This window comes from Rhagoletis zephyria, unplaced genomic scaffold (genome assembly GCF_001687245.7).
Source record: "Rhagoletis zephyria isolate East Lansing unplaced genomic scaffold, Rhagoletis_zephyria_1.1 Rzeph_scaffold_00128, whole genome shotgun sequence".
In the NCBI taxonomy this organism is placed as follows: domain Eukaryota; kingdom Metazoa; phylum Arthropoda; class Insecta; order Diptera; family Tephritidae; genus Rhagoletis; species Rhagoletis zephyria.
This window is the reverse complement of record NW_016157212.1, coordinates 61,839-75,476: the sequence shown is the minus strand read 5'-3', so window position 1 is coordinate 75,476 and position 13,638 is coordinate 61,839. Positions and strand designations below refer to the sequence as shown.

The following is a 13,638-nucleotide window of genomic DNA, read 5'->3' as shown; positions in this document are numbered from 1 at the left end:
TGTACATTATAGAATTTAAAGAAAAATTAGAGCAACAGAAGCCAAATCAACAATTTTTCGAATCTTTGTCTGTCTGTCTGTCTATCTGTCTGTCTGTAATGTATGAAATTGAATGCAGTTTTCACTGACGTATTGCTAGAGTTCTAACTTAAAGTATAGAGAAAAAAATTAGAGAGTTGCTACCTGTTGGAAAATTGCAGTTTAAGTAAATTCGTAAGATAAAGTAAGTATTGCAATATGGCTGTCAAAAGAAAGAGGTATAGGAACGCTTACAAGCAAAGTATTTTTGTTGAAGAGTGCCACCTGTTTGAAATTTTTAATTCAATTTAATTGATAAGATAAATCAAATATTGCAATATGGGTATCAAACTGAAGAGGTTTAGGAAAGTTTAATGCAGAGAATATTGTTGAGGAAGGTTGCTACCTGCTTGAGAAATTGAATTCAATTGAATTCATGAAATAAATGAAATATTACAATACAGGTATCAAACAGCACAAAAATATGTTTAAGGCGCAGTGAAGCACGCCGGGTATTTACTACTACTTTGAAATAAAAATAAAAGTTGTCATTTTAATGTAGCGATTCAAAAAAACAAAGGAAAGGTAGTGCAATCGTGTGGAAATGAGCAGAAATTCTTGGAATTTTATTTATTAAACGTATATGGATGTACATACTAAATTACATTAGGGTGCATCACTCTCCATAACGAAAAAACTCCGGAGAGTTTTTTCATCGGAATTATAAATTTGTTATATTTTAATGGCCTTATTCATAAATAAGTAATTTTTAAGCAAAAAAAAAAACCGATTTATCGATTAACGTGGTCCAAAGTTATGCGATAACATAAATAAAAATAAATAAAAAAATATTCCGACGAACTGATATTCTCCTCGTTTTTTTGAAGTCGGTTAAAAATCAAGTAGCTTTAAAGAACTTTATAAATTGACATTTTATGAATAAGGCTATACGACTTCCACCAAAATATTTCGAAAAATTTTAAGATTTACGTGAGCTGAACTGATTTAAAAATATCTCCAAAAATCGAGTTTTTTAGAACTAAAATTAGTTATTAAAAATATTTTTCAAAAAATACTGAGATTTTCTGAGGTATATTGAAATTGTATAATTCCGGAGAAAAACCTGCAAAAATTTTATTTTTTTTTCATGAGTCACCCTTATGTATACACTATATATACAAATGAATGTAGGTATGTAGATGTGGTAAAGAGTAAATGCTCTCAATTTACAGTTGATACTTTTCAATGGAAAGGCACGCATTGCTACAAACAGCGACAAATGTATGCATACATTAATAAATTCACGGTTGACATTTTTATTATGTGTATTCACAAATAAATTTCCCATTAAATAAATGTTTTTGTTTGTAAGTAGGTACATTTAATTTCGCGTATGTAATAAAAATGTACATATGAATGTGCAGGTATGTACATAGATATATGTACATATGCTCATGGCTCCATATGCATGGATGTATGATTTGAAAAACATGCGAAATGTGTTACATATAATTTATATGAAAGAACTGATGGCAATTACAAACATTTTTCCATTTAATTTCCATTTTAATTCAAATAATTCTTAAAAATTTAATGCAAGATGCCATTCCACTTGCGTTGGGTTTCAGATGGCCTTTATTTAAATATGCCAAAGGAGTAGCAGCAATGTTGCTTGTTCCTTGTAATTGTTGTTGGATCTGTTTGTTTACATTTTGTGCTGAACAGCTGATTGTTGTTTGGTACAAACAAAGGGTTGCATATCTTATATTTAAATAGCCAATATTGGCCATTTAAGTGCTGTTTGCAACAAATTGGGCCTAATAAATAATCGTATTTATCGAAATTATTATTATATCGTTATCAATATTGATAATTGTTTCGATAAGTCAATCGTTCACCGATAAATGTATTATTAGAGTGTTTTTAAGCGATTGTTTTTAAAACGAAAAGAATCATATTTTTTCAAATTATCGTTATCGATACCGATAAGTTTATCGATATTTTCGATATATCAATCAATCATTGACAAAATTCCCATTAGAATGTTTTTGAGCGAAAGCGTTGAAAAGGAAAATAAAGGTACTTATTCGAATTAGTGGCTTATAGTTATCAATATCGATAATTTTTTCGATATATTAATCGATCATCTACCAATTTTTTTTTTAATGTTTTCAAGCAAAAGTTTTTAAAAGTACAGTAATCGCATCTACTTAAATTATTAACGCATCGTCATCGATACCGATAGATGGTTGGCTATGATTAATTGATTACTGATTATTAATCAATAACGTTTTCAACGCCATTTTTAAGTCACTCACCTACACCATTGGGTATAACAGATTTGTTGTTAGCGATAAATTTATGGATCTAGTTATCGATATACATATTTACTGAGAAGAAATTTAGATTTCATTACTTTTATTATTAATGATATAATTATCGATAATAGTGTCAACGATGCATTTTTGACATCATTAGTGCTATTGCATATGATTCATTTTGATATTCATGTTTATATTATGTTGAGCGATATTTTTATGATTTACTTATCGATAAACTCACTGAAAAATTGTAGATTTCATTATTTATGTTATGTTTTTTCAAACTTAAGTTAAAGCTACATTTTTTGGCATAGTTATCGATACTCTTTTCCATATTGCTATCGATACTTTTGTTGGCTAGTGTATGGTTATTTTTGCAATTTCTTTAGATACAATAATTATATATATTATAATTCCGCAGTATTAAATGAAAATAACAATACTTAAAGACCGATGAAAACTATTTTAGTTTTAACGGTCAGGGGAATAGTTTGGATACAAACAGGTAGAAACTTTCTCTGACCATCACTGATTTAGTTAGCAGTGCGTTATGATTTTGACAGAAAAGTTCCTTCTTGAATTTAGACGTAAAAGGAGTGGTAAGCTGATGTGAGTGAAAATTTTTTATTGGTGATGAATTGGGCTGTTGTGCATTATCACTGGTGTGTTGGTAACTTCCGACTCTATTAAATCACATCCTAAGCTGTTTGAGAAGTACATACACCCGCACATATGTGAACGAAATAACTAAAAAGCACAATTTACAGAGAAATTTTATGGTGCATACTTTTAGGCACATAAGGCAAATAAACCAAGTATTTATGAGCAGGAGTGGGATTCTAGAAATCTCTGTGCTGATTTTCTATACCCAAAAATATCTTAATGAATAATATATGGACCCAAAAATATGCCGCGCGAAAGCCGAAGGGGTTCAATATAAAGTCGTAAGCATTATGGATGTGTTATGTTTCCCTGGAGGCCTTTGAGATTTTTGAAAGTTATTTAGAAAAATTTAGGGTAGCGGTACACTTCTCATCCTAATTAGCTGAAAACTCTCTATAAGTAGACGATTTTTTTTCTTGCGCCATCTCTTGCTAAGAGGTTAAGTATTCGTTTTAAGAAGAGCTTGCTTAGGCAACCTGCTCTATGTAGTTGCGAGCGCTGAGTGAAAAACATTTGCATAGTTTTGCAAAGTGGGACAAATTTTAGTAAAGCTCAATTTTCAAAAGTATGCGCAATTGTATTGAATTGAAGAGTAAGAGTAAAATTTTTTTACTACTAACAGATGGCAAGTAAATACTGAAGAAAACATTTTTAGTTAAAGCCCAAATATACATAGGATTATTGCCACATCTAAAATAACTAACTTTAAAAAGTATAACTAAAAATAAATTCTAATCTAAGAAACTTTCAAATAATCGACTAAATATAAATGAGTTGTAAATTAACACAAAAAAAAAACATTCTTTCCAAATCGTTAATGTATCATACACGCATACTTTTATACGAGTAAATACTAACTGAAATTAAAAATATCTACATAGAAATTTGTAAGAAAAGCTATAAATATGTAACTTGTAAACTTATTCCGCGAGTATGAAAGAAAAATACTGAAAATGTTAAAACATATTTTCCTACCAGCTGTTAGAAGAACGTACGAACTTGCATTAACTAGAACGTATTAAAAAGTTAGAATGAAAATTTGTAAACTAAAACGCCTTAAACTTAAAACTTTAAATAGCAAAAGCGGTACTTAAGAATCTAGATATGTATGTGTGCTCATATGGAAAAATTTTACTAATTTTTTTGTTTTCTTTTTCACCCAGATTCGAAAATCGTGTCTAAATGAAATGAATTTTCAACCTAAAAAATTAAATAACTTGTTCACGAAACAGAGGTTAGTAAAAGCTTTGTGAGCTTTGTGCTTTCATGTAATGCAAATTTGAGAAGTTTTTTGTATATTAGACTGAGCGCTGTTCACTACGTTTACTAAAAACGATCTAGAAACAGAACACGAAACTTAAAGGAATTAAGGAACTGTAAATGAGCATTGAGCTTTCGCTTCACCCAAAGCTGAACATTCAAAACTATTTTAACACCAAAGCAATTACTAGATTACTGTTACGATTTGTAGAAGTAAACTGGCTACAGCATCATCCAAATTTTGGAACAAAGAACTCGAAGAAGAAGAAAAATTAAAAGATTTCACTTTTTCACCCAGAGTTAAGGTAGTTTTTAAATCATTTTTAGAGCACTTGAATGATTAGTTATTCAATACGATTTCTGGCCGTTTTCAAAATAGTAAAACTTGCCAAGTTTTGGGAATAGTACGCAAAAACAAAAGGAATGCAACTTTTTAAAGCTTTGACTTTCACTAAACTCAGAGTTAAGGCAATCCTCGAACAATTTTTAAAGCACATAAACGTTAAGATATTCAATACGAATTCCGGAATTCATCACCCAAAGGATCAGCCAAGTTTTCAAAATAGAATGCAGTACTAAAGCGACAAAGTCTTGCAAGCTTTGGACTTTAACTTAACGCAGAGTAAAGGCAATTCTAGAGCCGTTTTAAAGCGCCGAAATGATTAAATATTCATTACGATTTCTAGACGTTTAACTGAGTGCAGTGTCAACCCAGTTTACCAAAACGGAATTCAGTACTACAACAAGTGAATGTTATGAAAGCTTTGGGCTTTAACTTAGTCCAGAGTTAAGGCAACTTCAGAACCAATCTTAAAGTACTAGAAAGATGATGTAGGTACTAAATTACCTTTAGAAGTTAAAAGATTGATGCAGTTTTTAAACAAAAAGAAATGTTGTACAAAAAAATGGTGAAAGCTCACCTCTAGTATTGAAAGCTCAATGCTGATAAGATTCGGTTTTGAATGCTTATAGCCTTATTTGGAGTTCCTAAACGTTTTTTCTTTATGCGAAAAGTAAATTTGAAACAAAGCTCATTAAATATTCTTAACAATTTCAAAACCGGCATCTTTTTAAAACATTGTTATTAAATTAACTAAAATGTAGCAATGTAGCGCTCTCACAAAAGCCGAATATGTTTTAATTCTCCATCGAGGCAAAAGCTTCTAGATAAACTTTTTAGTAATTTTTGTATATAAATGAAACAAAGTAAACTTAAAAGATTAAAATTCTATGAATTACTAAAAAAAATTTATTTATCGAAATGTTACTTCGAAAGCAAGCCTTTAGATTACTTAAAAGATTAAAATTTTATTAATTACTAAATATTTTTTATTTGTCGAAATGTTACTTCGAAATTTACGATTTGAGAACCTTTAACTGAAATTAGTTGAAATTGTATGCATAGTTCTTATAATAGAAAATAACTAAACTAACGAAAACTCAAACCTTGTGATCCAAAAACTATTTTCTCTCTTCCATGAAAAGGATAATTAGTTACCTATATAGATATTTAATAGTAGTATATAAAAATTATTTGTTACTTTTAATGCTGAATATGACTAATTAGTGAATTTAATACAGCAATACAACCAAAAATAAATATAATTGATTAAATTGATATGAAAAATATATGTATGAATAATAAAAAATTGCCTACCCTACTAAAGTATTGAGGATTTACATGAATAGTTATAAAAAAATATATATAAATTAAAAAATATGTATACTGAGTAGAGCATGTTGAGAGTTCGATTACTAAACAAAATAATTGCGAATTATTATTGTATAAATTACGATTATAAATATTGCAATATTATAAAATTAATTAGTGCATTTACTTCCAGGAATTAATTGACATAACTACTAAGAATTGATAAATAATTGATAGAGTAAAAGAAACTCTTTACTAAAAACAAAATATGTATACCAAAGACCATACCTAAAAGAGATTCACATAAGAAAGAACTACGACGAAATTTACGATTCGTAAAAAATATAAAACTAACAAAAAAAATATTAAATTGAATATGTAGTAGATAATATAAATAGTAACTCTAATAAGTTATATTATAAAAGTAATGCAGCGCATTGAAATGAATAATAAATGAATAAATAAATACATTAATACTACATAAAGTATAAGAAAATATTGTCTGCTGTTTCATTTGGAAAAATCTGAGGAAGTGTAAGTAGGATAAGGATAAAGCTTTCGTTTTTCTTGGCTGTAAGCGGTATTCTAAGCTTTAAAGACGATGCCACCGATGTAGATATATAATTGGGGTTTGTATGCTACCAAAACGAATAGTGCCTGAAATTATGCAGCATAAAAAAGACATGTAAGAAATTCATATGAACTTCTCAAATGCCATAAGCCATGAAAGTAATAAGTTGCTGTCATATGATATGAAGGTGCTAATGAAATTCACAAATGATCCTTTAATTCACATGAGGGACGCAACTAGTAATTACAAGGGGTCTTTTGCGGACCGAGCAACCTGGCCTACAGAAAAGCCTTACACCAAACCAGCAGATGAAGCTTGCGACGACTAACGGCTTCAAATTTGAAGATGGGAAAACTCAGAAGTTCGATACCAGTAAGAAGCTACCCACCATTTTCCAAGCAGAGGATCATGCGATAGAGATCTGCAGAAGAGACACAGCTGCTCAAAACATCTGCATTTTGTCGGACAGTCAGGCTGCCTTACTAGCGCTGAAGTCCCACACAATATCATAAAAACTAGGGAACGTCTGCCTCAGCACACCCTTAATGCTCTTGGAATCAAGAGGACAGTATACTGGGCTGGGTGCGGGAGCATGAGGGCCACGATGATAAATACGGAGCTACCATAATATTCCGTGGCTCGAAGCTCTTTTGTGGGCTCACCAAAGCACACTCAAGGGAGATCGTAAACAAGTGGGTGGACGAAAAATTCCATAGGCAATGAAGTGAATGTCCATGGCATCTGTCTATCACAAAAATCATCAAAAAAAAACTCATAAATCTAGGCAGGGAGGACCTTCGGACTCTCACTGGGTACTTCACGGGACATTGTTTCCTGCTGTTATCGCCTCAGGAAAATGAACCTTTCATACACGAGCGTCTGTCGATTGTGTGAGATGGGCGAAGAAATACCAAAAACTATTTTTAAATTCAGTATGATACGATTCCTAGCAATTATGAAAAAATTTACGGGCTACTAAACTGCGTACTCCAAATTAAAGAGTTGAAAAGTTGCATCTAGATGCTCTAGGAATATTTCTGCATCAAAAAGAATCTAAAAAAAAAAAAATGTCGCTTACGTTATTTGGGCGGTTAGGGCTCGATATATTGTAAAAATTTCTCTGTGCCAATGCTTTTTACCGGCAGTGTATATAAATTTTTCGTTTCTCTTGAGAGCTGGTAACAGCCCAAAAAAGAAAAGATTAGGAAGCGAAAGCTTTTTCTCTATAACTGCCCTGCACTATGTAGGAGCAGGTTGCGTCGTCTTGGTGCACCATTTTGTAAGCGATTTATTTAAAGTGGTTACACAAATCTAAGATGCCTAATGAGATTTGTCAGGGGCTTTAAAAGGTTCAGCAAACGTTTAAAAAATTATATGGGACATTCTTTGCCGAGCGAGCCACCTCATCTCTTCATTTTTGGTTCGATTTAAACAATTCGAAACCGCTTAGAAAAATTAGTTTAAGGGGTCTATTTTTAAATTCCATTGGCCGTTTTTAAGAACTCAAGATGGAGGTTTAAATATGGCGCCCTAACTAACTGTAAATAAAATTTTGCTTTACAACATTTGTGCCTCTGGAGAACCAAACACTAAAAAAGAAAAACTAGTAGCGGAGTTTTATGTATTTTTTTTTTTGGCTTCTAATTACGAAACTGGGACCTGATTTTTAAAATTCAAAATGGCGGATCGCTATTGGATTTATCACTCAACACGGAAAGATGTAATCGAACGTACGTACATGGCGTATGGGTAAAATTATCATCTCGTCCGAGCAACTCATACGCCATGTACAACATGTAGATCCAATATGCATCCACCATTTTGAATTTATAGAATTTAATTTCAGATTCATAATCAGAAACCATAAAAGCATAAAAAGCCAACAGTTTTTTTTTAGTGTTGGGTTCTCCAGAGGCACATGTAATAAACAGTTAGTTTGGAGGCCATATTTAAACCGCCATCTTGAATTTATTAAAACGTTCAACGGCAATTGAAAACATACCCCTTAATCTAAAAGGTTTCGATTTGTTTGCAACAAACGAAATTGTCGAGCATATCTTATATGGAAGAAAATGCATAACACCGCCAGCTAAAATTATTAAAAAAAAAATCAACGTGATTTTCGAGCGTCTTGAAATTTACGCTTTGACCCACTAAAATTTAAGGGGCTAGAAGACTGCATATCCAAAATTTTTCTAAATATTCTGAATAAAAGGTTTAAAATTTTCGGATGCATATGTTAAAGTTTGTTGAATTTTCATAATTTTTTACGAATTTTGAAATGTGGATTTATATGGCGCTGGTTAGATAAACTGCTAGACTTTTATAAAAAAACTATAAACATTTAATAAACAAAAGAAAAATAGTCAAAATATCACTTGACTCAATCAGCTGACCACAAAGATATATGTAATTTAAAAAAAGTAAAAAAAGGTTGTATGCCTAATGTACAAATTGTTTTAACTAAAAATTCTTTATTGCATTTTAAATTTACAGTTAAAAATTTTTATTTAGATATCATTTCACCTAAAATAAGCTTTTAAAAAGGAATGAATTTCACGAAAACAATTTTATATATTCCTTTACATATTTTAAATTTTTTTTATTTTTTACTTAATAAACATTTTTTACGCCTACATACATTTTTTATTTTTTTTGAAATTAAAAACAAAAATACGTATCACCTAATAGTAATTTTTTCACCACCCACAAAGCTCACTTTCCAATCCCCTCATCGCTGGTAGATACTACGTACGGTTATGCCACTAGGTGCCGCTTGCAGCGCACTTACAAATAAAGCAGATAAGCTTTCCTCGCATACCAAGTCAACGACATCAGCACTCATCGTGCACTCCAGCGGAAAGCTTCTTCCAGACATCAATGTCTGCGCCGTTGTTGCTGTACCTGATGCAGTATCGCTGTTTTGTTTATCAACTGAATGACTTAGCTTTTTAATTCAGTTTATAAGCGAGTATTTAGCCGCAATGGTGTGAGCGCGTATAGCAGCAGATAGCTATGTGTCGTACAAAGAAAAGCAAAAACAAAATAAAACGATAAGCTTTTGAACATCGTATACATAATAAACAGTATTGTGGGCTGCAGTGCAACATTGATTTTTGTAATATTCCTGTAATTGTGATAAACCAACAGTTTGGAAAATAAATACCTATATATTACACAAATGATTGAGTACTTAAATGACGATTGCCTCAGCGAGATATTCCGATATCTTAGCATCAAAGAGCAGCTGATTGTGACAGCTGTCAACGAGCGCTTTTGCAGCATAATAATTGAGCGCTTTTGGCGCATTAAATTCAACAAATTCACCACTAAAGGTGATGCGAGTTGTGATGAGCTTAATTTAACGGAATTTCAAATATTCTACCGCCTAATAGCGCCACACATAAAAGAACTAACCGTACATAGCACAGCAAATGTGGCATTCACCAGCTACCTGGGACGCTACACTAAACGTCCAGATCTTGCCTTCTACTTCCATTTCGAGTATCCAGAATTACGTGTACTACGCTGTTATGATCAACAATTCCACGCTGGCTATCTAACCAGTTTGATACGTAAATGTCCGCAGCTGGAGGTGCTCAAGCTGATCAGTTCGTATGTGACGGGCGAACACTTGGCCGATTTCCAGCAACTACGTGAACTCTATGTGACCAGCAATAAATTGGAACCGAAATATTTTCATGCAATTTTCCATCATAAAAAACTGACACGTATACAGTTAACTGGCGAGTGTACCGTTAAACGTGACATGGATGCTGTGCTTAAGTCGATTTTACCAAGAATATCGGAATTGCGTTACTACGATGAGGAAGAGCATTTAACGACGCAACAGTTCTTTGCGGAATCGACGCCATTATTTCGAAATTTGGAAAAATTATATTGCCAACGTCTGTTGAGCTTCGTCTACTCGCTACAAACGCTGCGGGAGTTACATTTCGAATGTCATGTACAGTTGGATGATTTATTTGCTCTAGTCCATAACAATATACACCTGGAACAACTATATCTGGGGCTGAATTTTAGTGCGCTATCGAAGTCACGCGAATGGGTATGCGAACTATCCGATTTGGTGAGGAAACAAGAGCAACAGCGCAAGCGAGAGCTCACCATACACTTGGAAAGGGCGCAAAAAGCGATACAGCAATTGCAGCAGGTGGTGGAGGTGAGATTGATAAATACATACCATATGTATGTATGTGCATTAGGGTGGTCCAAAATAAAGGAAATTCGGGATCTGAACGCTCTCACCCCCTAGGATTGTTCTATGTCGAAAAAATATACCCTTATTTTTTTCTTTGAATTAAAAAATATTTAAAGGTCGCTCAAAGCACTCAAAGTTTTCCGTGTATTTTATATGGGAAAAAACAATTTTTCGTAGAAATTGCATGGAATTCGTGAAAATGAATATTTTTCGATCGGAACACCCTGGTTCTGTTCAGGAGACTTCTAGTAATAATACCCATTTGTTTATTTAACCATTTTTAACACTTAACGATTTTTTATTGGTGTCCCCATAGCATTTTTTGGGGTTTTTGGGGATTTTTGGTGGACTTATAAATTATAGTTACTATAAAAAAATGGTTAAATAAACAACTGAGTATTATTATAGGGAATCGCCTGCAGAGAAGCAGAGTTTTCTAATCGAAAAGTATTGTTTTTTAAGAATTCTATACCATTTCTACGAAAAGTTGTTTTCTCCCCATATAAAATACATGGAAAACTTTGAGCGCTTTGAGTGACCTCTAAATATTTCTTGATTTTAAAAATTAAAATAAGGGGTATATTTATTTCGGTATAGAACAATCCTAGGGGGTGAGAGCATAAGAATTCCGACTTCACTTTTTCTCATGTATTTTTGGACCACCCTAAGTACATGCGTATGTGCATACAGTATGAGGCTAAAGTCTAACTACACCTAGAGGTTACCTTATTTTTGAAATTTTGCAGTTTTTAAGGTACGCACTGTACTGCTTGAGAGTTAAAGGTAGACATAAACTTTTTGCTTATTTTAACTGGTTATAAATTTTTTTTTAACTGAACATAAGTTTTGGTTAAATGCAAAACTGGACATAAATTTTTGGCGTTTAAAAACAGGACACACGTTTTTCGTTTTTAACTGGCCATCAATTTTTGAAAGCGACTTCAATTGTTGGTAATTTGAAAACCAGACAAAAATGTTTGGCGTTTAAAAACTGGACATAAATTTTTGCTGATTAGAAAAACTAGACATCAATTTTTGATCAAACTCTGGGCAAACATTTTTGGCTTTTAAAAACTGCACAGTAATTTTCGGTAATTTAGAAATCGGACATAAATTTTCATCCTTAGAAAGCTGAGCTTAAGTTATAATTTTGACAAAGATAAAGGGGACATATTTTTTGTGAATACTGGACATACATTTTTGGCAACTTTAAAACTGCACATAAATTTTTGGCGTTTAAAAACTGGACATACGCTTTTCTTTTTTTAATTGGACATACGTTTTTGAAAACGGGAAATAAATTTTTGTTGAATGGAAAACTGGACATAGATTTTTGGAGTTTAAAAATCGGACATAAATTTTTGGTGATTCGTTAAACAAGACATCACTTCCGGTCAAATTCTGGGCATACATTTTTGGCTTTCATAAACTGGGCATTAATTTTGGGTTATATAAAAACCGTACAAATTTTCTCCTTAAAAAGCTGAGCTAGTGCATTTCCACCAAACCATAACTGCAGTTTATACCCATTGGAAAAAAGGGATTATAACTCGAAGGGGGAAATTCCTCCTATTAAGTACAAGCGAACGAAAGGAAAAAAGCAAAACATAAGAAATAAAACTTATTGATCATTCCATGTTAAAACTCTTGGAACTTAACTGATCCCTTAACTGCAGTTAAGCCTTTGGTGGAAATATGCCATAAATAATACTTTTGGCAAAAAAGGTGAGCATATTTTTTAAATTTTTGTTAGCTGCAAACCTGGAAATCAACTTTTGGCCATATGTACGTGTTTACTCTTTTTAAAAGGGCATACATTTTTGGCGTTTAAAAAGTGGACATAAATTTTTGGTGATTAAAAAAACTAGACATCAATTTTTGGGTGAAAATCTGCTTTATGCTTTTATTATCAATTAAGCAAACCACACCGAACCCTACAAGAATTGTGTGATGAAAACTAACACATTCTCATTTATCTTACTAACACATATCCAAATTTTGCGTTGGTTAGAAAGAGACCATAAAATAAGGCCATAAGTTGGAGGAAGACGGAAGAATTTGTACACAAATGTTTACATCAGATTTTTCACACTGCCCTTTAGAATTTGATAGAAACTTGTAGGTAGCCAGTGACAGAAATCTCTATCAGTCTTGCCACTCAAATGATTTGTCAAATGATAGTCACTGTTCTTGCAGGGAAGCTTTATAAAGAATCCCTAAAAAGAGCGTAATCAAAGCTTTTGGTATCACTGCTAAGGGGGCACTCTGTAATATTGTCGCATGCCTTCAGAATAGATATTTTTAAACCCAGGAGGAAACCTTGAAGCACATAATCTGTCAGTGCGCAGAATTCACAAGCTTAACGATTGGCAATCGCTAAAGAGTCTGAAATGCTATTACAGGAACACCAATTTTGTCAAACATTGGCCCAGACTCCAAGGACGTATTCGGTCTGTGGTTGGTTTACTAGCCTAGGCTGGATCATTTGAAAACTATAAAAGGTTCCATGTCTATATAGACGCGGAGTATTTGGATTTGTTTTCCTTTGGCTGGATAATCCAAATTTTTTAGATTGGTGACTTCGGTTATTAATTAAAAACATTTATGATTAGAGCTTTTCTTCGGATTCTGAAAATTATCTCTTTTTAAAACGTTTTCAAATTTCCCTTTTCTTATTTACTAATCTCTAACCGCCAAAAAGACGTAAACGATATTTCGCATCTGTTTGAGGCCACCTTTATTTTTGATGCAGAAATACTTTTCTCGCACCTAGATGCATTTCTGCATTAAAAAAAATTTGCATTACGTCTGTTTGGTCCGGCTAGCTTATTTTGATTGTCAGGTTCCCTTTTCTAATCTTTTTAACCAACTTCCAAAAAAGGATGAGGTTATCAGTTCGTCGGAATATTTTTTTTTTTTTTTTTTTTTTTTT

The 13,638-nt window shown here is 32.4% G+C and overlaps 1 protein-coding gene across 1 annotated transcript in view; it reads left to right on the top strand.

The window, feature by feature from the left end:
- The first annotated feature begins 9,490 nt into the window (after positions 1–9,490).
- Positions 9,491–13,638, top strand: part of LOC108380829 (uncharacterized) — a 4,863-nt gene continuing 715 nt past the window's right edge. Inside the window, exon 1 of the mRNA XM_017637232.1 lies at positions 9,491–10,667. Within this exon, the coding sequence (XP_017492721.1) occupies positions 9,666–10,667 (1,002 nt within the window). The 5' untranslated portion in view covers positions 9,491–9,665. The remainder of the gene's footprint in view (positions 10,668–13,638) is intronic.